General features: G+C 43.8%; 1 protein-coding gene across 1 annotated transcript in view; it reads left to right on the top strand.

Moving 5' to 3' along the window:
* Nucleotides 1-23,573, top strand: part of Cad87a (cadherin 87A) — a 71,979-nt gene that overhangs the window by 2,477 nt on the left and 45,929 nt on the right. Inside the window, exons 2-10 of the mRNA XM_077683509.1 lie at nucleotides 14,424-14,472; nucleotides 14,923-14,997; nucleotides 15,143-15,276; nucleotides 17,951-18,019; nucleotides 18,101-18,190; nucleotides 18,531-18,629; nucleotides 20,211-20,345; nucleotides 22,603-22,716; nucleotides 22,947-23,025. Coding sequence (XP_077539635.1) covers nucleotides 14,433-14,472; nucleotides 14,923-14,997; nucleotides 15,143-15,276; nucleotides 17,951-18,019; nucleotides 18,101-18,190; nucleotides 18,531-18,629; nucleotides 20,211-20,345; nucleotides 22,603-22,716; nucleotides 22,947-23,025 — 835 coding nt within the window. The 5' untranslated portion in view covers nucleotides 14,424-14,432. The remainder of the gene's footprint in view (nucleotides 1-14,423; nucleotides 14,473-14,922; nucleotides 14,998-15,142; nucleotides 15,277-17,950; nucleotides 18,020-18,100; nucleotides 18,191-18,530; nucleotides 18,630-20,210; nucleotides 20,346-22,602; nucleotides 22,717-22,946; nucleotides 23,026-23,573) is intronic.

Here is a 23,573-nt window from a genome sequence, read left to right on the forward strand (position 1 = left end):
AGCAGTAATCACAGGATTGTGAGGAGCATAAATGCACTAGAAAATCTCGAAAAATTATTCTCAGGATGCCTTCAGACGTAAATGGTGCCCCTATTCTCGAAAAATGCCAACCTAACTCTAGTCTACATGAAGGGAGATATTTAATAGCTTAGGAATTGCGGACCCGGCAGCCTACACTGTTGTACAAAAGTAGTTTAATAAGGTAAGTTAACCACAAAAGTGACACCCTCGTCTCCCAACAAACTATAGCAGTTAGGAGTTAGGAAGGGCTACTCAACTTTGGATCACATTCACGCCATCAACCAAGTAATGGAGAAATCCGTGGAGTACAATTAATTCCTTTAAATGACATTTATAGATTGCAACAAAGCCCTTGATTCAGTCGACACTGTCGCAGTACTGGAAGAACTGAGAGGTCAAAGTGTGGATTAAACACACAGAGCTCTTGCAGATATAATGAGGAATGCCCGGGAAGGATAACCCTTCATAAAAAGACACCGCCATGACAAGGAGACACCATCTCTCAGGGTTATTTGTATCCTGCCTAGATGGGGTATTCGGGTGCTTGATTGGGAGGAGCCGGGGGTGCTGGTAAATAGAAAATATTTTAGCCATTTGAAATTTTTGGATGGCATTGTCTTGTTCAGTGAATCGCAGGTTGACCGGCAAGTAATGATGCAGGAACTGTACTCTTAAAGCTCCGTCATTGGGTTAAATATAAATAATAACGAATCGACAGCTGAAAGAACAGGCGCAGAATTAGTATGAATTTGGATGCATTTGGCAAGCACTCCCAAATAATGAATAACTACGCTGTACCTCTGTAAGTGGCCGAAAGCAGGTCGGTTACCCGATCCACGTCGTTAGCAGCCCAACGGGGAAGCTACCAAGGTTGGTCAAGGTACAAGATCGATCGAGCTGCCCAAACGGCTTAATCACCAAACAGGCAAAACAAATTCCTGGTTGTGGCGCCCCGCGCACAAGTTGCCGCATGGCTTTAAACATGGGGCCACGTGACACGGAAGAATAGTTTTGTTGTCTCAGCGTCATGAAAACTAACATTTGTCGGATGTTTAGGATAAGGGTAAAACGTTGGTTCAACGTTCGTGGTACTGTAAATTGCGTTTTGTCATTCGTCGTATGTGTGGTTGGCTCCGTTTACCTATCGTGCCTTACCTGTGGAAAAGTGCACAGCGGGAAAAGCTCGCGTTGTATCGACACACGCCTGCGAGAGCATAAACAACCACTGCCAGCCTCTGGTAACCCACCCCTTCACTTTCCGGTTCACTTTCGCCATTTCAAGTGCTCTGCAGTTTTTGAAGACACTAATATTGTAACTTGACCCTGGCAACGTTCAACGCACGCGCTCTGTCTGTACTTCTAGAGGAGCTCTCAGACATTAAGTGGGATAAAATAGGGTTAAGCGAAGTTAGAAGGACAGGAGGAGGGTTCAAGGAGCTCACTAGAGGGCATATTTTATGCTACAGTGGACCCCAAGAGAAGAAAGAACACGGGGTGGGATTTTTAATCCACAGAGAAATAGCAGGGAACGCGGAGGAGTTTTTCAGCAATGGCGAGAGAGTCGCGGCTGTTGTGATCAAGCTAAACAAGCGGTACAGGTTAAAGATAGTACAGGCCTATGCGCCAACAACCAGCTATGATGATGAATCCGTATATAGCTTCTACGTGGACGTCGAATTAGCAATGAAGAAGGCAGCAATGCAGTTCACGACTGTGGTGGGAGACTCTAAATCAAAGGTCGGTAAGAAGCAAATGGGACAGGGGGAATCGTTGGAATAGACAATCCCAACAGTCTAGGAGATACATTGGTGTAATTTAAAAAGAGAAATAACCTAGGGTTAATGAACACATTCTTTTACAAACGAAAGAATAGGAAATTGACATGGAAAAGCCCCGATGGTACAACCAAAAATAAAATTTACTTCATTCGAAGTGACAACCCGGGTATCGAGCAAGACGTAGAGATGCTATGTAAGATTCGGAGCAGCGATCACAGGATGGTTAGATGCAAATTAAGGCCGAATCTCAGAAGGAACAGAACGAAACTCGTAGAAACTAAGAAACCCAGGGAATCAGTACGAGCCAGATCGCAGGAGTTTAAAATAACTCGTCAAAACAAATTATCGCTTTTGAACGAGCAGAACGAGGTCAGTTTAGACAGGCTCAATGACAACCCAACATCGGCACTCAGTGAATCAGCAGCAGTTGTGGAAGAAGCAACATGTAGAGAACAAACTGGAAAACTAACTACGAAAACGAAGGTACTAATTGCCAAACGTAAGAACATGAAAGTGTCAAGTACGGTTGATCGGATGGAATGAGCCGAGCTGTCAAACTGATTAACAGAAATAAAACAAAAGACATTCATGCATATTACATTTCAGCGATCGAGAAAACGCTGCAAATAGGGGGAGCCTGAAAGCAACTAAGAGAAAGCTAGCCATCGGCAAAGACAGGACGTACGCACTCAGAGATGAGCAGGGAAACATTTAGCACAATTTGGACGAGATAATTAAGGTAGCAGAACGATTCTACACTAGGCTGTATGCCAGCGACGTTAGACCAGGGGAAACTACTGAGAATGCAAGCTCAACTTGCGATGCCGATGCCCCACTAGTGACTAAAAAGGAAGTTGGAAAGGCTCTCAAAGCCATGAAAATAGGAAAAGCAGCAGGTGACGACGGCTTAACCGTAGATCTTTTGAAGGAGGGAGGAGATGTACTGGAAAAGCTTACTGTACTATTTTCAAATTCTTCAAGACTCAAAGAGTGCCCATAGCCTGGACAAACGCCAACAATATTCTCATTCATAAGAAGGGAGATCTCAAGGACCTCAAGAATTACAGGCCCATCAGCCTGCTATCAATTGTTTACAAGCTGTTTACCAAAGCTATAGTCAGCCGCATAGGTGACATCCTGGATACCCATCAACCCAGAGAGAAGGCTGGGTTTAGGAAAGGGTACCAAACCATGGATCACATCCATGTAGTCAACCAAGTGACAGAAAAATCCGCAGAGTACACTAAACCCCTTTACATGGAATTTATAGTCATGAGACAGCGTTTGATTCCGTACTCACCGCAGCCGTTTTAGAAGCACTGAAAGACCAGGAAATGAAGGAAACCTACATAAGGCTTCTAGAAGACATATGTAAAGGATGCACGGGAAGGATAACACTCCACAAGCAAAGCGGTACATTTCCGATACGAAAGGGAGTAAGACAGGGAGATGCCATCTCTCCAAAACTATTCACAGCATGTCTGGAAGGGGTATTTAGAAAGCTTGACTGGGAAAACATAGGATTAAGGATAAACTGGGGATACTTGAGCCATTTGAGGTTTGCGGACTGCGTAGTCTTGCTGAGTGAGACTGTAGAAAACATGCAAACAATGCTTGAGGAACTACAATCAGAAAGCACGGCCGTGGGGCCAGAAATAAATATGAATAAATCTAAAGAATGAGAAATAAGCATACCAAGAACGTCTTCTTCAGCTTAGGAAACGAAACGCCAGATGAAGTAACAGAATATAACTACCTTGGAGAGATGGTTAGTGCTGACCCCAACCACGAGAAAGAAACACGGCGCAGATTAGGTATAGGCTGGAGAGCATTTGGCAAGCACTCCCAAACAATGAAACGTAAGCTACCTCTGTCACCCAAAAGGAAAATCTACAACTAGTGCATACTGCCGGTGATGACGGAGCACTTGGCGCCTTACTAAACAACTAGAAAGAAAACCTAGGTCGGCTTAGCGGGCCATGGAATAAATAATGTTAGAAATAACACTCAGGGACAAGAAATGAGCTACCTGGATCAGAGAACTAGCGTTGATGATATAATAGTTCAAATAAAGAAAAAGAAATGGACTTGGGATGCACTGTGACGAACCGCCAACCGGTGGACAATTAGGGTAATAGACTGGATGCCAAGAGATGGGTGTGGAAGAAGGGGACGGCCAATAACATGATGGGGGGATGAAATTCGGAACTTCCGGGGTAAACTGTGGACTCGAGTAGCGCAGGACAGGAGCGGTTGGAGGTCAGTGGGAGGGGCCTTCGTCCTGCAGTGGACCTGACAAAGCTGGTGCTGCTGTTGATGATGATAATGATGAATATCTTGTCATGCCATCGAGGCAAGAAAACAAGAGAAATATTGAGGCTTGCTTGTCCCATTCAAGGTAGGGCGAGAAGTACATCAGTGACACATAATATAACTGCGTGGTAAAACAAGGAAAAGAGGCACATACAACACAGGACGCGGCGCAGACTAACAACAGATTTTTAGTCAGTAAATAAGTAATTTGTATGAAAAGCGAAAACTTCACTGCTGCGCACACAATCAACGCATAATACGCTCAAATCATAAAAAACTAAAAGTCATATAAAGGTAGGCACAAGACAACTGCCGTGCTTCGACACACGCGGAGCCCCTTCTTTCCATCTCCGCTTATTCAAAACCAAGAAGCGCTATCTCGTTCTAGTGTAGGGCGATGGCCAGACGGCTTACACATATGTCGTGGTTTTTCTGCATGTAAAGAGCTTCCATGAATACCCCTGACAAAGTGTCTTTGTGTCTAAGCAGCCGGTCGTGGTCTAAGCTACTGTCACTAGATAAGGTATCGAGGTATCTCCACTGGGGCACGCAAGTCAGCAACGGCGGCCATTTTCGTGTTTATCAGTGTTGCGATATTGCCGCATCTACGGCCTCTCCGCTAACTTAGACTGGGTCGTTTGTTAACACTGCCCGAGATGCGGCAAAACGGCATCTTTGGACACACTTCTGCTTCTGAAATGCTGCTACACGCGTTATCTGTGATTCGCGCTCGGAACGATGACAGACAGACAAAATAAAGGGCTATAAAGTAAAATAAAATCCCAACCCGTACCACATACGTATGACGGGTGCCGCCAATTAAAAATAAACTAACTGGACCGAAGTCAAAAGGAGTTTTTAAGAGACGGGAAAAGAAGAAAGAAAGAAGAAAGAATAGAGATCTAACACGCGAAACCAAGCCGAGGGAGGGGCGGCAATCAGCTGTATTTTTTAAAGGAATATGTGAAAGCTCAGTTATGAATAAACATGTTCTTCATACATGTGGTCTTGTCGGAACGATGACAGTCGCGCGCCGCTTTAGGGCAGGGAGGACAAGCTAAGCCTACCAGAATTGACCGACTAAAACGCTTAAACAACAAAATGGCCGCGCCCATGAACCGTCACAGTGTAAACAAATGTCGCGTGATGCGCACTAACCAATGATCATGGCAGCGGCACGGAACAATAAAAAAGAGTGCCGATACTCTGTACCCTTATCTGGTGACACTAAACAACGCGGGTGTCTGGCCGAACAGAGGGGGACATCCGCAGTCCCCACACTCCTTGCAGTGCGCCGCTAGGTGTGAGCTGACGGCGACTCCTTTCAGATTGCATTGGTGTTCTCTCAACCTTATGTTCAGACACCGCCCGGTCTGTCCGATGTACTTCGTGCACATGCGAGAGGAATCTTGTACACGACCCTGCATGCAGGAGCAGCTCACGAACCTCTCCACTTGGTTGAACGTGCTCGATGAACACAGGTGTTCGTTTCCTCCATGCACCTGTTTTTGAACGGCTGAACAGATGCCTCTGAATCTTTTTTTTTTCCGAGAAAACCATCTTGGTTCCTTACCGGGTTGCCACCTTCTTTAGCCGGTGCGAAATGCCATCGGCATATGGGATGACGGCATGGTATGGAATCAGTGACACGTCCCTCTCTTTGACGTGTAAAAAAATGTGGTTTTCAGAAAAAAAAATGTGGTTTTCAGAAGGTCGGCAACGACATTAGCATGTTTCGCTTGTAATGCTTACGAGGTACGCCGGTGAAGCAATCATGTGGCTTTTATTTTCTTCGTTTCTTTATCCTTGTTATCCGTTGCCCAATGAGCAGAAGAGAACTTAATGCCTATATATGCTCCATTTTTCACCAAAACGCGCTCAGCTACGAGAAGTTCTCGTTGTTGTCTTCGTTCCTCTGTGATCACGTAATTTTGCGCTGAGTTTCTGAGGTGACCATCCTAGCTGAAATCAAGGGAAGGCTTGATTTTACAAACCGGGCATGCGATGCAGAGTACCACCCGAGTAACGGAATTGCTCCCGATGTAGGGTGAAAGAAGTAGCGGAAGCCGGAGAACTCGGTTGAAATATGCGATTTTAAACATTCGGGAGCAACGAATGGAAGCGGATGTCGGAGAACGGCAATGGTCTGCGGTAGAGGCCTTCATCCTGCAGTGGACATTATTATACTGACGGTTGTGGCGGTTGTGATAATGGGACTCACGATTTTATTTTTTCCTTTTTTTATTTCTTTTGGTTTTTATTTAAACATTGTAAATTGACTTTATCAGAGCGCGACGCGTTAACAAAAACTTATACCAACAAAAAATAAACAGGACCCCCAATCAATTGTCGTGCAAAATTAAACACTTGCACAAAGTACTGTGGACGTAAAAAACACACCACACGGGAACAGCTTGAAAATGCATATATAGGAACACACATGCTTCAGCCATCGAACTTTCTATACGCAGGAAAAGTAAATTTTTTCCTGTATTCCAGCAGCCCGCCATAGGTTATTGTGAGGACGAAGGTAGCTGTACATCATATTAAGCTGTATTGATTACTACGTCGAGGAAGTATGAAAAGCTGGGCGCTGGCATTGATCTCCCCGGGGTTCTTTGCGCTTCGTTGGAATTGATCTCCCGAGTTCTTTGCGCTTCGAAAGACAGGAAGGGTGAGTAAATAAGTGCCTTAGAGTCAGTTACTGACTTCGACAGGCAGCGTCTTCTACTCTTGGAAGAAGGTTTTTTCGGGCCGCATTCCTTGCAAAGGAAGCCGTATTTTTACGACCACGTATGTATACAATCTCCGCTCTTTTTTCCCCGTCCAAAAATAATCGCATGCAGTCACTGCACAGGCAGCGGCGAAACTCCTTCATGTCTAAAAAAGCACAGTCGCTCAATCCAAACTTACGAAAAAAGCGTGGTTCCTGATCTCACGCTTCGCGCTCCTCACTGCGCAAGCCATTTTCGTGACGCAGAGTCGCCGACCCTGCTAGTAAATTTCTTTACTTGATGTTTGAACAACAAGCAGACAAAAAAAAAATACCAGCTCCCTCACGCATTTTGTGCACGGCGCTTTCGTAACTCGTCAAAGGAGGCCACATGGTGAGTTCGCCTCCTGCGTAGGACGCGCGCAAAAATTTCTCAATTATTTCGAGAGAGAGCCGGCCAAGGCTGTCCGCGAATTTTGTCACAACCGGTCAAAAGAAGCGGGAGCACTTTTTCTCATCGTTCCCGCTACCTTGGGGCTTGGCGTTAACGAATAGCCAAGTATCGCGAAATACTTCGCGAGGACAATGCAGTCGTGAATCGTGTAGGGAAGTGAATGCAATCGAGCTGCACAAGCAGTTCCACGCGCGCAAAAACGTACCATACCTACGCTGAGTGCAGACATGTCATTCGTGCCAACATGGCGCTGTACTTCGTGTGATTTCGCCACAAAAAAATTATATTTATTTATTCATTTATTTATTACATACTGCGGACACTAAGTTGACATTGCACGCCCATACACAACAACAAAGCAACAAAATTGTTTAGTCTACGACTCCTCGTTCGGCTGGTTTAGGTTCCAAATATTCGGTTATGCATTCATGACTATCTCGGGAATAGTCTTTGGAGCTGTGTATTATTATATTTTTGTTTATGTTTCAGCGGACAAGTGGTATTGTAATCCGCACAAGACGGTGGTGAGAAAGGCCATGTTCAACTGAAACATTGAGTTCATCTGAAACAAAAGGGAGTTCACCTGAAACGATACCGCAAGCCTCTTGTGCACGAGTTCGCTCATGAACCAGCTGCGTCTAGCCATGTTCCACCAGTATGTCAGAAATAGCGTTTTCATGTTCACCGTCATGTGCAACAGGCCTACAGAGCGCACAGTATACATCGGGCAAATTAAAATCACGTACGTGGGATTATTTTTTCGGTTTGCGTGTTTTGCCGTTTCTCGCTCAAAATTCCCGCATCTCAGAAACTTAGTAAAACAATCACAGCAAACTGAGATGTTGCATGCAGCAAGGAGTCTGCTTTAGTGTGGACACTGCGAAAATATTTTTCAGAACTCTAAACAGTTCTTGTGCAATTTGGTGTCAGAAGTTACTACCCATACAGTTTCCATGGCTCAGAAACCTGGTAATTGAGCAACGTGCTGAATTCAAAACAGCGAACAAAGCAAGCTTTTGTCACCAATATTAGCTGCCCGAAAAAACTTTGTGTTTTATTTAATAACTCCACAGTAATTACGGTAGAAAGAATTGAGATGAGTCGGAAACCTGCACCTCTGTAGATAATCTATGAGGGCATCGGAGAACTTGTAAAGCCCACGATAAAACAAAACCGAGGCCCAGCAGTTAAATTTTACGTATAAACACTCTGTTTGGGCTATTTGTTCTAGTAAAACATCTTGAAATTCATATTTGATTTGTATCCCCCTTACCCCTTTTCTTGATATCGCATCCTTTCGGAACACAGTGTCTTGATATCGTATCCTTTCGGTACACAGTGTATGTGGGGGAAAATGCCTTTATTGTTCATTTTGTTACAAAGCCAAGTCCCAATGATGATAGGGAGGTGCGGCTCTTGTTGCCATAACATTATTTTATTTGAAAATTGACAGTTCATCCCGCAAGCGCCTATCTGACGGGGTAACCTGTTACTTATGTACGCTTATATTCAGTTCCATTCCAGGCCTAAACTTCGTTATCCGTCTTTAGTTTGTAATGGACCAAGTACACCCTCTTGCCCTGGTTCTATAGTTGCTCTGTTTTGCCCTTCGCGCTTCCCCAAAGCTGTTTAAGTTTCTTGGTGTAGACTGGGAGTAGTCGCTCTGTGCTTTTTTTCGTAAGTAACTTGCATTCTCTTCTTTCTGTTAAATACACGAACGCATGCGATAACGGGTCGTTTACTGCGTTGCTTGAGGAGTCTATGAACGTATACAAATGCGTTCAACGGATTCACATTTCGCGTCAAGTTTGTCCTTTAACACTTCGGTTTTTTCTTTAAATCGGTATCAGTCTTATTATCACTGCCGCGAATAATGCTATATCTCCTGCTCCGGTACTCAAGGTTACTGAGCTTTACAGTTTGAAAAGTCATTATTTTTTCGATAAATTATGTGAAATGGAATTGTTCAGGCTTGCACGAAATGGAAGAAGGCTGAGAAGCTATATTTTTAATTTCAATAACGACACCGTGATAGACGCTTACTACTTTCTTTATTTTCAAAAGCTGGTTTTTCATATCGAACATTTCGTCCCGAAGGGAAGCCTAATCATTCAGCACCTGTTGAAGCAGTGCAGTCTGCATGGGACCAAGGTTAACTTCAATGTGTCTGCTAACAAGCAGTCAAGCTACAAAACCGTAGAGTACGGGCATTACGCGCCGAACCAATATATACCGGGGCGTTGGGGCGCGCCGTAGTGGAGGGCTCCAGATTAATTTCAAACACCCGGGGACCTTCAATGTTCGCCAAAAAGTCGACGCACGTGCGTTTTAGTACCCACTTACTTCCTTCAAAAAATAAACAAGCGTCCGCCGCGGCCGGGATCGAACCTATCAGCGTATTAGGGCTCAGCAGAAAGCTACAGAGTGGTCACACGCCATCTCAAAAGCAATAAAAAAGCCATATCGAAAAATCGGGGGGGGGGGAGACGGTACAACCCAGATACCGCGGCAGTCACGGTGTAACGAGTAAGGTGGGTTGTTGGACGAGTTGGTTCATATTACAGAAAAAATATTTAGCGCAGCGAAGGACATGGACGGTGGACGGACGGGACGAGCGCTAGTGCTAGGACCAACCTAGAGAAAGCAGACCAGTCTCGGTTGTGACGGTATACTGCCCGGATTCGCCTTGCGCACACATAATCTGAACTGGTGCGTTTCTTCTTTTATGCTGGTCGTGTCCGATGACCTCACGCTGCTTTGCTCAAAAGGTGTCGCTGGTGCAGTGGCATCACCAGGGTATGGTGGTGCCGTAGAATACACGTTCGTCAACTCGTTGTCGCAGGAGTTTGTGTGCACCACTGAAAAAGTGTATTAACTGAAAGTTGATGTTTTTGATTTCCCTCAACGAAGAGACAAGCAAACACATTTATTGTGCCGTGGTAAACCAAGGCTTCGAGTGATTTAGCTCAGTAACTGTCATGGTTTATGTTATTAGTATTTCCTTTTATGAAACAGTTGAGGCATGCGCAGTGGTTTGAACGCCATATTTACAAGCCTAAAAACAAGACCTGATCATGCGGCGTAGCTTCAACAAATTTTATTTTATTTCATCATGAGTACATCACAAAAAAGTCATTTTCAGCGCGCCGTTTTAATTTTCGCTGCATGACTTTACCAGCACCACTTTTCACTTTTATCTCTAAGGCTACACACCAGTTCTTAAACGTCTGCTTTCCGAACAGTTTGATAATCGTAACAATCACAGCCTCTGTCATGCAGGATTCCCTCAGGATGCGCACACTTTTGAGCAGTTGCGTAGTAGCTGGCTTTAGTAAAGTGTGCTGATGCGAAGATACAGTAAAACCTCGTTAGTGTCAACCTAATTCATTTATTCATTCATCCATCCTTTATTCGAAGAGACCGAAATACATAGTGTGCTACAGGGACAGAGACTAAAGGCTGAATCGCCTGACGAGGACTCTGCCCCTCTGCAGTTCAACAGCTGTGCGTGTACATTTGACGCAAAAGAGATAGGCAGTTTGGGTACCTGTACAGAGCAAGTTTGCACAAAAAAAACAAAAAAATAAAAAATAAAGCAGCTTGTCTAGTAAAATAACACCAGCGGATAAACTACATTCACAACATATACAAGCAAGTTCACAACATAATATAAAGCAGCTGATACAACCGATACAACAATAACAACAACAAAAACGCTTAAAACATGATCAAAGAGTTACACCAACAGTACATGCATTTCCTCATGACACATGTGTAAAATTACACAAATGTTTACAACGTTTCGCTAAGCACGGTAACGTCATTCACAAAAATAAAGAAAAAGAAATCTCAGCCAGATCACGTTAACAAAAGATGGTAGGCAATATCAATTGGCATAGTGAAGACCCAGGGACTGCAATACATTTTAATACGCTGTTTAAGCGCGCTTACTGAACGTGTGGGATCTATATTACCGTTTAATTGATTAAGTATAAAAAGTGTCTGGTGTGTAGTTGTGTGTTTCCCATAATTTGTCCTGGGGTTCGGCATTTTCCTCTTTTTTTGTCGTATTGAGTAACGAGAATCCTGATCTACGCCCGGCATATACAGCTTATTTTGTTGTATGTACTGAAGCAGTTTAAAATAGTAAAGCTGGTCTGCTTTTCAGATGTCGTGTTTTAAAAACAGAAGAGATGTTGGCAGACTGGTAGTTTCCATGATAGTTTTCAAAACATCTGAGAACTTTCTTCTGTAGCACAATTTTATTATAATTTCCTGACGTCGGCCTTCCCCAGATCAGTAATCCTTAACATAGCTTCGTATAGAACAAAGACTGGTAAAGTAGTTTTTTTTTTTAGCCAAATCGGAACTAAGGTCGTTAACTTGTACAGAATGCCAACTGTTCGAGCCAATTCTATCCATAAGTGTTCAACGTGTGCATTCCATGACAATTCCTCCTGAAACCCCACGCAAAGGAACGTTGGCTCTCTAACCCTTTCAAGAAGCTGGTTATTAAACGTAACTTTGAAAGTGGAGTTTATCGGTTTATTTATAGGACGAAATATGATGTACGTGTTTTTTTTTGGCATTCAATTGTAACCTGTTATATTTCAGCCAATTTGACAGGCGTCGCATGTAATCGTTAACGCTGCTTTCAAGTGACGTAAGATTATTGGACGTGAAAAAAATATTAGTGTCATCTGCATAAATTATGAGTGATGGTGAATGAGGTGTCAAAACAATATCATTTATATCTGTAAGGAAGAGGAACGGTCCTAAAATCGAGCCCTGGGGGGCACCCTGTTTCAGCATTAATTTTGTAGACATTATACCATCAACACTCACAGTTTGGTAACGGTGGTGCAAGTAGAACTTAATAAGTTCAAGGGCAATTCCACGTACTTTTAAGCAGCAGGTCATATTGTATGGAGTCAAAGCCTTTCTTAATGTCTAAAAACAGCCCAAAGGTGTATTTTAGATTTTCCATGTTAGCTAATATAGTATCCTTGATAAGAAGCAACGCCTGCTCAGTCGAACGCCCTTTTCGAAAGCCGCAATGGCTGTCTATTATTATACCGCGTATATCAAAGAAAGAAACGAGTCTGTCCAAAATAACACCCTCAAAAATTTTAGATAGCGTTGTTAACACGGAGATTGGGCGGTAATTTGATGGGTTTTCTGGATCGCCACCCTTAAATATAGGGGTGACTTTTGCAACTTTTAACTTTTTTGGGAAGACACCAGTGCTTAAGGTAAGATTTATTATGTATTCCAGAACCTCAGAGATAAACGGTGCAATTGACTTTATCTCGGACGGGCCGATGTCATCAATTCCTGCTGTAACGCTTAGTTTCAGCGTCCTTATCAAAGATTCTACCTCCATGAAATCAGTAGGCCTTAAAAGTTTGACTCGGAAATACATATGGCAGATGTCATAGTTTCAGCATCATCGTTATTGTTACAGCTGTTATATGAACCTGCGCCCAACAGCTCGCAATCAGCTCGGTTTGCGCGGGTCTGCTCGGTGTTGGGAACTTTACGCTTAGTATCGCGGTGGATATTTGACGGCCGCTATCGTTCACAAAATTCGCACTCGTAGCAAGATGCCAATTCACACAAGATGCTCTAATAGCTAACCTGTTTCCCAACAAATCATCGTTACTGTTCCAGAAGTTATATGAACCTGCGTTTACAAAATGCGCATTCATATCAAGATGCCAATTCACGCAAGATGCCCTAATAGCTAGCCTGTTTCCCAACCTTTCTATGATCCCCTTTTCCTGCACGTTTCTCAATTTGACATGCCTATGCCGCGCCCAGAACAGTCGAGCGCGTGCTTTATGCTTTAAAGTTTGTCGCCCAGCTGAGCCCAGCACCAAAATCTCATGGGCGCTTTAGTACGTAGTCAGAAAGGAACAACCCACTTCCTTTCATTTGGTTATGATGGCTAGACTCCACGACCACGCTTTACAGCTTCCCTTGACTTCTACGCTGAGCAATTTTCTGGCAACCCTGTACCTTTCTGATTTCTTTGTGTTTCATTGTCTTGTTCTTTCTGTACTCCGGGTTTACTGTTACCTCCACTTATACACCTTTACTAAGAACGTTTCGTGCCCGCTTGCCTGGGAGAATGCAGTTCGTATGTTTCCTACACAATACCTCCTCTCTCTGTCTCTCCTGCCGTGCTGTACATAGGTTGTTCGGATCCACGATAGCCCAGCTTTCTGAATATTTTGTCAGCTTCCTTGCAATCAAGTGCTATCGTGAACTAATGGGGTACAAATCCTAATAGTTGACTCCCTTATAATTCAACCTTGGTTGCGTCAAGCGTATTACTTTCGATAAAGCTTACAGATCACACCAGCGTCAAAATCAATGAGAGTCGACTGCCAGCTTTCCGCAGGATTCACCTAACCAGGTGTCTTGTTCGTTTCATGGCATGATTAAAACTTGTCGCCACCAGTTCCGCAAGTAGATGGTTGTGGCTCTTGGATGGGTAGTCGAAGAAGAATACTTTATTCATTTCCGGATTCCTGTGATATCAATGGGCTGACACTATCATTTAAAAAGAAGAAAAAGGTAGAACCCTAGCAAAAACTGAGCTTACTCTGAGACAGCTATGGGAAGACCCATCGGCGACTGCTTCTCCTCACCGTCAAGAGCAGAATGAGGTCGTTCTTACAAATGCTCACACTTTCATGAAATGAAGAAAAAAAAAGAGGCTGTACCTCTGTGACATGCCCTTTTCCAGCTCACTAGCGGAATTAATCTTATGTTTCATGGGGAGATGCCTGCCTGAAAAGACAACCCATCGTTTCTTAATGCAGGCTGTAGGTTTTTTTCATATGGCTGATATTTAATCCATTTACGGTCGAGAAAGCCAGCTTAGTTTGTATACTGCAGCCCTTTGTATTTCCTTAAAAGGTCGCTAGATTAAATGACACTTAATTGGATTTATTAATGAGGAAATTGAGAAGTCAAGAAATTGACGAAGGCCGCCTGTGGGCATACAGATAATTTGACAAAGGCCTCATTGTCAACTTATTTTGCCTACCACAGTTGATTTGATTCAAAACGCATTCATGCGTTCTGTGAAACAACTCCTTCATTGATATTTGTTTTGTTTCGAAATCGTTGTTTTCAGGCCTGAACCATGAAGCTCGTTTTTCTGGTCATCTCTGTGGCGCTGCATTGTAAGTATATTTTGCTTCAGCTAGGGGCTCAGCATACCTAACGCTTTTTCGCATCTGTTATAAGTGAGCGTGTTATAGGGTCCTTTCACGCTACTGACATTCCGTAACTGAAGTTTCATAATGAATTCTTTTGCATTTAATGTTGTACGGTGGTATTTTTACAAGTGAAGGAAATTGCAATAGCAGTTGCATGCAGTGGTTTGTTTCAGCACCTGGAATTTCTTATTTTGTGTGAACTAAAAGCAAAAGAATCCTAACCCCAATAATGTTTTTCAAAGTTCATTTCCAGGGTGACTTTGTATGTCTTGTCTGGCGTTAACTGGAAGCTCTCTCTGGGAGAAATCTCGTTGACTCAGTTTTACGAAGTTTATTCAATATGAAAATATGTCACATACATCATGTTGTCCTGCTATGATAAATCCTTCCCGCGACATATTCATTTTCTTACAGTAGGCAACGCGAATATGCCACCCAAGTTTATCAAGACAATCGACCTTGCTGTGATACCTGAAAACACCCCCGTTGGTATGTGCCACATGCTTCTCTGCTCACCATGCCTTCAAAAGAGTCTTACTTTCTCTAAGAACGCTCATTTTTGACATTTTGTTGAAGTAAATTGAAAACAAAAAATAGTACAGAATAAAACTGCTCAATAAACGTTTGTTTGTAGGAACATCTGTATTTCGCCTAGAAGGCGTGGACCCTGAAAACTCGCCAGTTTACTATGGGATCGAAGGAACTGACCTTCTTTCCGTGGATCGCAACACCGGCGACGTCACTGTGATAAACAACATTGATCGTGAGGTACGTTATCGGTTCGATTTATGGCGCCATTTTTCTTGGTGTGTTAGCTGTTATTGCGAGTGTCTACCTGTATGCCGAGGCTTGCGTAAAAGATAATATTAAGGAAATACTGCTATTCCTCAGTATACACTGCACAAGAGTGCGTACGGTTATTGAAGTTGCGATTAATTTTCTTGCAGATTGAGCAAACGCAAAATATATTGGGAACAAGTCCGAAGGAGACCCTCCCCTTCCAGGCTCCCCTGGAAGTTTATTTTACTGAAATTATGAAGCATTGCACTTGCACTTATCGCAGCCTGTGGATGAAAAGTGCGACTTAACTATGCTTTCACGCGTGATTAGACAGACAGACAGACAGACAGACAGACAGACAGACAGACAGACGGACGGACGGACGGACGGACGGACGGACGGACGGACGGACGGACGGACGGACGGGCGGACGGACGGACGGATTGATATACTGCTAAAGAAATGAAGCTGAAACAGCTACCGCCTCCAAAATACAGGCTCACGACATGTCACGAAGGGAACACCAGCTATCAATGAAAAACAAAACAGGGTTGCATATTCCACACCATTGCTTCGCCTGTGGGGACAGGCCGTGTCAACCGCTGTTGAATGAAACAAAAGTGCTGAGCAGAAGCCGGGAACGAGTAGCCTGCGAGTTGGTAGAAGCCTTTTTTATTCATAAAAATCATAAAAATTGTGTGAGCGAGGTATCTGTTACGTTGTACGGAAGTCAGTTTGAGTTTTTGAGCAAAATGGTGCATTGATAAGAAAAGGGCAAGAACTGGCTCCGTTGTGCGCATGTGCAATATATGGTATATAGTCATGTTCGTTTTTTAAATAAAGCTAGTTGTGTGTCTGCGCCCGTCCTGTCCCTTCCTTATTTTCTTGTCTTGTACGCGCAGTTTTTTCACCCTTGGAGAAGTCACAAAATGTATCTGGAGAGAACTCAGGGGTGCGAATGTTAGGGTAAGGTAGGGAGAACAACAAATCTAGAAGAAAGGCCGAAACAGAAAAGGAGAGATGCGAGGAGGAATTAACGTTTATGTCAAGGAAAACGGACGATGGGGGGGGGTAGAAAAACTAGGAGCGACACGGGCTTATTATATTAAAATCTGGGCTCAAGACCAGCCGTGTGGAAGAAAGTTAAGAGAGGTTTCAAAGTGTGAGATCGAAAGCTCCCGCCTCCAGGTAAAGACAGCAGACGACATGTCGAAGAAACCTATTTGCAAGCTTCCTGCCGATTTTAGTATCGCGAGTTCTAATCCATTCCATCGAAGTAATTGGTAAGAAAAACACGACAGCGGATGGTGGCTGCATTCTCTCTCTCTCTCTTTCCCTCTCTCTCACACACACGTGCACGCATCCTTCTCCTCCTCCACAATATGTCCCCCAACAGTGTGAGGAGCAAATTACCAGCGATTGCTCTCCTTTGAGGGGAGTAAGGATCATGGCCCTGATCAGGAGGGGGATCATGGTCCCGCTTTTGAATAGAGACACTAGGGGTCGTTTTTGATGCTAATCCCCCATTGTCCGTCATGAGGAGCACGATGTCTCTCCTCGTTCCGCTCCTCTCTGTCTCCATGAGGGGCCACGACCGAGATACAAACCGTTAGGCCCAGGAGCAGGTCATCTCCTGGTAAGGCAAGAGTAGGTCAAGGTCATGTTGACGCGATGCATTGTGACGCACGGGAGTACCTGAGGGCTCAGTTTTGCTTGTAGCCGCGCATGCGTAATAATACTATATGACAGAGTACTCGACACAGCTGACAGTACCCACAAAACAGGGCAGCTGAGCTTTTAATGCCGCAAGGAACAAAGCGCATGACGCTTTACTCCACAAGCCGGGGCTCAGCTGAATTAAGAGGGCATCTACTCTTTTCGTTTTTTTCCTTCCAGTTCGCAGAATTTATGTGAAAGCACTTCCTATCTTCTTGTATCCTTTGCCAGGCACAGCCTATCTACTTTTGGCACAAAGGCCACAGAACAGCTCCGGTATACGCTCCTTGGCGATCACACATTAGTAGAGGGTTTCTCGAACCTATTAAGACACAGCATTGATGTGTGTTCCCCAAGGACAAAAGCGTATAGTGCGCGCTTAGACAAAAAAATTTTCTGTTAAACATTTCTTTATGAAGACGTTTCTTAATTTTTACGGCAGTAAATATTACAAAACCATAGCATATGCTCACTGGGAGCAAGAGCTCACATCCTTATGGCTTCAATGGTGATTGCCAAGTTCGTTTCGATCGAAGCTGCTTTGAGCTACCTGAGTTGAAGGGTCGGTCTGAGGCCGCTGGCGCATCTCGTGACGTATTGCAGCGACTTTTAAATGAACAAAGTGCCACATGTCCCCGTTACAGGAGAGGTGGTTAATTTTTGCAGCACAGGCGGAAAAGGTTTTACCGTGTGTGTACATTCCTCGACATCAAGAAAATTGTACTGCACCTAGTTTAAGGTTCTTTTGCCAACATTGCAAAAAAGCGACCTATCCAATGTACAATTACTGACCTAGTCAATGTATGCCTGTGAACCTGAATTTTCTTATGCAGCACCAGCGGGAGTGTTACAAAGTGCAAAGTGCTCTGCCGATAACACGCATTTTTTCTTTACGAGATGTGTCATTTGTGATGTGCAGTGCCAACAATGTAATTTACCTCTATAGGTAACAGACACGCTGAAGTTTTTTGTAACCCTTGAAGACATCGTCGGCGGAGTTCACCAAAATAACATTGTGAGTGTTGCCAGATTTCGTTTTATTCACTATCACTCTAAGAAGACATTGCACAAAATTGAATTTGATGTTTCTGATCAGGTCAAAGTTCCCGTGAGCGTTATTGTTCTGGATGTCAATGACAATATTCCAAGGTTTCAAAACGTTCCGTACGAGGCGAAGATCTCAGAGGTAAGGATATTATTTCCCTCAACCTTTTTTTTATTTGTAGTGGCAAGTCGGTGTGCATGCGGTAGTGAACAGAAGTATTGACTGTATATCCTCATTGGGTTACCCACGTAACTAGTTAATAAGATATAAATCCGCTTTTAAATAAAAAAAGCAAAATGACCAACAATAATTTAACCAATACGATTCGAACAAATCATCTTTGCTGGTCACATTGTTTTTTTTCTTTTGTCCATTGCTTTCAGAGTCACTATTTTGGGACAGCTGTCAAAAATACGGTCATTCACTTTTCCTCCCTCCTTTTGTTTGTGCTAAACCAATGGTTTTTTTGTCTATTATTTAGGACACTCAAGTAGGACACACTGTGCTCAGAAATATCAAAGTGACCGATATGGATTCTGTAGGAAACGTACTGCAGGTTCAATGTTTGCCAAACGACAACGTGAGTATCTTGTTAATGGTATTCGTCACTCCGACTCATCCCCATAAACAGAACATCAGGTAATGCAGGTCACCTATCGCGCCGTTATTCCGTTAACTCCAGGCCATGCTTTGATTATAGGAATATTATCACAGCCAAGGAAGCTTTGCGCTCCGAGATCTTACGGGTTCTAGGAGTTGTGTTCTCGGCATTCTTTTGTTGAATAAAATGACAGCCAAACACAAAACTCCGCTACCTGAAGTAAATATATGTTAGAGTTTGTGCTTTTTCTTGAGCGCAGCTAGTAAGTCCCTCAAAAGGGTTCCCAAATTCGTTCGCTTCTGGATACAGGAGCGTAGAAAATAAGTGGTAGACGAAGACTTACCACAAGCACTGAAGGCGTGATTGATAGGGACGACATCATTAAAGTAAAATACGGAAGGCACGCAGGGGGAGGGGGTAGCAATCGCGCCTACTTCCCCTTGTGTGACGCCCCTTCGGCAAAAAAATATATACGCCTTGCGACAAGGGAAAATGTAGTGTATCAAGGTTTTCTTTTCAAAATCAGAAGAGAGTGAGAAATTTACAACGTTTATTCTTGCGTGCGTGTGTTACGTTTGAACAGACATGGCTGCATTGCTGGTGTCTTCAACATCGAACTTGGCGGACAAATCTAGCCATCTTTGTCGGGTTAGCACATTCTTCGATTACTGCATGTTGTTTTACTTAGACAAACAGCTCACCAAGATTGAAGTTTGTAAAAGCAGTGCACCACAAAAAGGCGGAAACGCTCACTGCTCGCACCGCACTTCACAATTACAGGTTGGGTGGTTGAAAGGGCAGAAGGGGCTTATGACTCTTCCCCTGCACTTCCAAGCAAGGAGAGGTAGACTGAGAAAAAAAATACCGAATCTGCGCCTCCGGGACACCGACCGTGACTTTCAGCAGATAAACGTGGTTTAGGCGCCCAGTTTGAGTGTCCGAATACGTGCCTTTCCGGAGCACGAGATTTGACGTTGGCAATTTTGAGAGACAGAAAAGTGCAATGCAGTTAAAGTGCTGCAAAGTTTGAATGAATTGTTCGATTTCATTACCAGCCTATCTACGCCCACTGCAGGGCAAAGGCCTGTCCCATTATTCTCCAATTACCCCGGTCCTGTGCTAACTGCGACCAATTTATCCCCGGAAATATCTTGATCTCCTCTGCCCATCTAACTTTTTGCCACCCCCTGCAACGCTTGCCTTCTCTAGGGATCCACTCTGTTACTACCCTTAATGACCAACGGTTATCGTGCCTTCGCATTACATGCCCTGCCCGCGTCCATTTCTTCTTCTTAATTTCTACTAATATTTCCTTAACACGCGTTTGTTCCCTGACCCACTCCGCTCTCTTCTTGTCCCTTAATGTCACACCTATCATCTTCCGCTCCATTGCCCGCTGAGTCGGTCTCAATTTAAGTTCAACCCTCTTAGTGAGCCTCCAAGTTTCTGCCCCGTAGGTGAGTACCCGTAGGTGAGTATTTAGAGGCCCTTTTTTCGCAGCAGCACCGACGTGGACCTCGGAGATGCGGATACAACCGCCCGTGACATAATCTGTTTCAGGTCCCTGAGGCATGCAACAGCTTCTCCGTGATGGTTACAAGGTCTAGTACCCAGGAGCTAGACGCATCCCTAGTGCTGCGGAAGGCGCTGGACTACGCTCTCCGTCAGGTGTACGAGGTGTACCTCGTGGCAGACGTAAGACACCGCCTCAATACGCATGCACACTATATACGCACAGGCGCACCGCATAACCATGTTTGAGCCAAGTATTTCTGCTAGAAAAGCTGCATTTTCTGGTCGCAAAGCTATGTTCGTGATCGTGTGAGCAACTTTGCCATCTCATAGTATTTGCAACGCTTTACATATTTAGTTCAGTGCACCAACTTTGTAAGAAGTGAACCTTTCCAAAATTGTTGATTTAGACGAATTCTAGAGAAGTCAAAAATTTACCAGATTCCGTAGTTTTGTATCACTCAGAAGAAAAGAAAAGGTTTGATGATGTCCAAATTTGCCAAGAACTGCGACCAAACGCTGAATGCAACGGCGACAGTTCGTCATTGTTTATTTTAAGTGTTCACATGATTTATTTATTTATTAAGTATTTACTACAAAAGCTCATTTAGCTTTCACTACCATGAATGACTGCTCCGTTCCCGAAAAAATTGAGCTTTTATAAATTAAATATGTGGCTGAAGTTGCCTATATAGCGCTTGTATGTTTAATGACCAGTTTAGGCGCGCCTTTGAAGCTGACTACTTTTGGGTGGTATTAAAAAAATTAGCAGCTTTTGTGAAAATTAATGTAGCGTGTAAGCTACAAACCGATTACGCATATACGAGCGAGGCAGAAAAATAAAAAAATTAGAACACTTGTAAATTTTTCTGAACATTTTGGCAGATACAATCACCCTCAAAGTGCTGTTTTTGAGAATAAATACATTTATTTCATTGTTTTTTTAACTATTGCCAAGTTCAATTCCGTGAGGTTATTGTCGTGGTACGCAAGTCACTCGCCTCACTCTCCCTGTGCTGCATTATGCAACTCAACTTCTTGAGCACTTTCAACTAAAAATTCTGGTTAGCCATTTGCCGTTGGGGTACACATTCGCCGGTTCTGCTCGTTGAAAAACGCTCAAGTCGCAGTTGGCCTTCGAGCGACATACCGTCAGGTTTTAATTAAGTGACGAAACCGTTCGCTGGACTTCACCTTGCTGAAATCTTCTTCTTTTAAATCTTCTGGAAGCGTTCTGACAGTTTCGTAGTAGTTTCCTCCCAAAAGGATGCGGAATTGACTTGGTGCGCACTAATCTGTCGACGAAGACCACCGGTGAATAGGCTCAAGGAAAGCAAGGAACCGCTCCAACGAGCGTGTAATTTAACGACACCACTTCGCCATCTGATGAAGAGAGAAGTGTAATGACGCGAATAGCAGCAAGCGTTGGTTCTAATATCCCACCTCTGTAAAAAAGTATGGGTATTTTAGGGGCAAAGCCTTTTAGGGGCTCGGGCTGTAGGCGTCTCCTGTCATCGTCGTCTCATGCATACACGGCACTAAAACACCAGTACACTCGTTTTCTAACGCCTCGTGCTAGAACGTAACGCGTGCTAAAAGAAAAGTGTATAATTTATAAAACCGGTTCAAAATAAACTAACAACCGACGCTTCTCCCTCGCCACATCAGCGCGCGCCGTGGGGCAAGGGAGAGTCTTACAATCTTTGAATACTTACACACTGCATGCTTCGCCCCTCCCCAGGTTTCACGTTAGTGGAGATGGCCCGAGACTTTTTAAAGGGCAGCTTACATGAATGAGATTCCATGTATTTTTCAGGCTTGCGAACAAAAACCCCCGAGGCTCCACTGTCTTTGAAGCGCGAGGCGTTATATAACGAACACCATAGAGAGTGTCCCGTCATGTTTCAAACGGCCTATGATTATGATGGTGACCACGCAATTAGTCTTATAGAACACACCGGGACATTCGTTTTTTTTTACGGAAGGAGCTCTCATTTAGGATCGATCAAGTGCGGCACCCGCCCCGTACGCGTCAAGAAATTAGACGATGAAGGGGTGCTACTGCGGGACGGATACAGGCTAGGGTTTCATGCATTTTCATTCTGCGCCTGCAGAACGCCTTGATGCCAAGACAACTTTATTGCAAATGCTCAGCATAAAGCGGCTCTAACTGTGTGTGCCTTCCTTAGGGATGACGGCCGTCAAGGCTTCGTACCTTTCACCTAAATTATGTGTCCCCTCTATGCCGTGTGCTAACGAGCTTCGCTGGTCATCCACTTTCACAGAGCAGAATGGTTCATGATTTTTTTGGTCCTGCTCGTTCGTCTATATTGACTCACTTGTTGCGTTCATCCTTGCCTATTCTGCTACTCATATCTGCTGTTTGTACTGTTTTTTTTTTTCGGCTCATACGTGTAAAACGCTACGATTTATTTTAAAGGATGGTTACTTCAATGCTACCACAATAGCCGTGGTGAAGGTGACGGACGTTCAGAATCGACCGCCTGTTTTTCTGGGATCCATGTCCGCCATCGTTAGCGAAGACGTACCAGTGGTGAGTTTTTTTTTTAAAGCACACATCATGTAACGTCTCACCCATAAAATAAAGGGAAACGACGGTGTCCCTTTATTTTTTTATAAACAAATATTTCATTACACAAAAACGCCTCCAACAATTTCAAGGGTCTTGTCTTGAAATCGCATTTTGTGAATAACGGTTTTTCATGTATCGCCGTAGAGTGGCTATCAAACTTTATGTTATTTAAATCTCAATTTCTACCCCAGGGTACGTATGTGATGACCGTCAAGGCAACTGATGGGGACAGAGGTGTTCCAAGGAGCATTCGCTATTCCATCGTTTCAAGTAAGCCCACAAGCTTTGAAATTCAAACACCTTCGTCTTATAATAATACCATTTTCGATAGAAAACTTGTATTGTAATTAAAAATCGAGGCTAATTAAAAAGGCCATCAAAACAACCCGCAACTGTGCTTTAGTGTAAAAATTTGGCAGCTGCTCCCTCCATTCAGTTTTGTCCAGTGGCAAATGACGCGTACAACGGAGGAATTTGCATATAAAAGGACAGGTTTCCAATTTTCTTCTCACTTTTTGACCTCTTTTACATCCCAAAATTTTTTTGTGGCCTATACGTGGGGATCAGACATAAACAGTCAGTCAGTACGCCTACTACACGTCAAGGGACGCAATCCCGCAGGAACAGAAAGCTGACCTGTGGGCGTTACTCTAGCGGAGTGGTTCACACTTCCTCACCATGGGTACCATGCTTCTTCAAACGATAAGCCTTTCGCTTAGGCTTACGTCTTACCAGAATTGGACAACTAGAGCCCGCCGAACACTTCATGTCTCAGAAAGAAAACAAGCATTTTTATACTTTTTCTTCTTTTTGCTTCG

This window comes from Haemaphysalis longicornis, unplaced genomic scaffold (genome assembly GCF_048455015.1).
Source record: "Haemaphysalis longicornis isolate Haplotype H1 unplaced genomic scaffold, Haemaphysalis longicornis Haplotype H1 scaffold_1, whole genome shotgun sequence".
In the NCBI taxonomy this organism is placed as follows: domain Eukaryota; kingdom Metazoa; phylum Arthropoda; class Arachnida; order Ixodida; family Ixodidae; genus Haemaphysalis; species Haemaphysalis longicornis.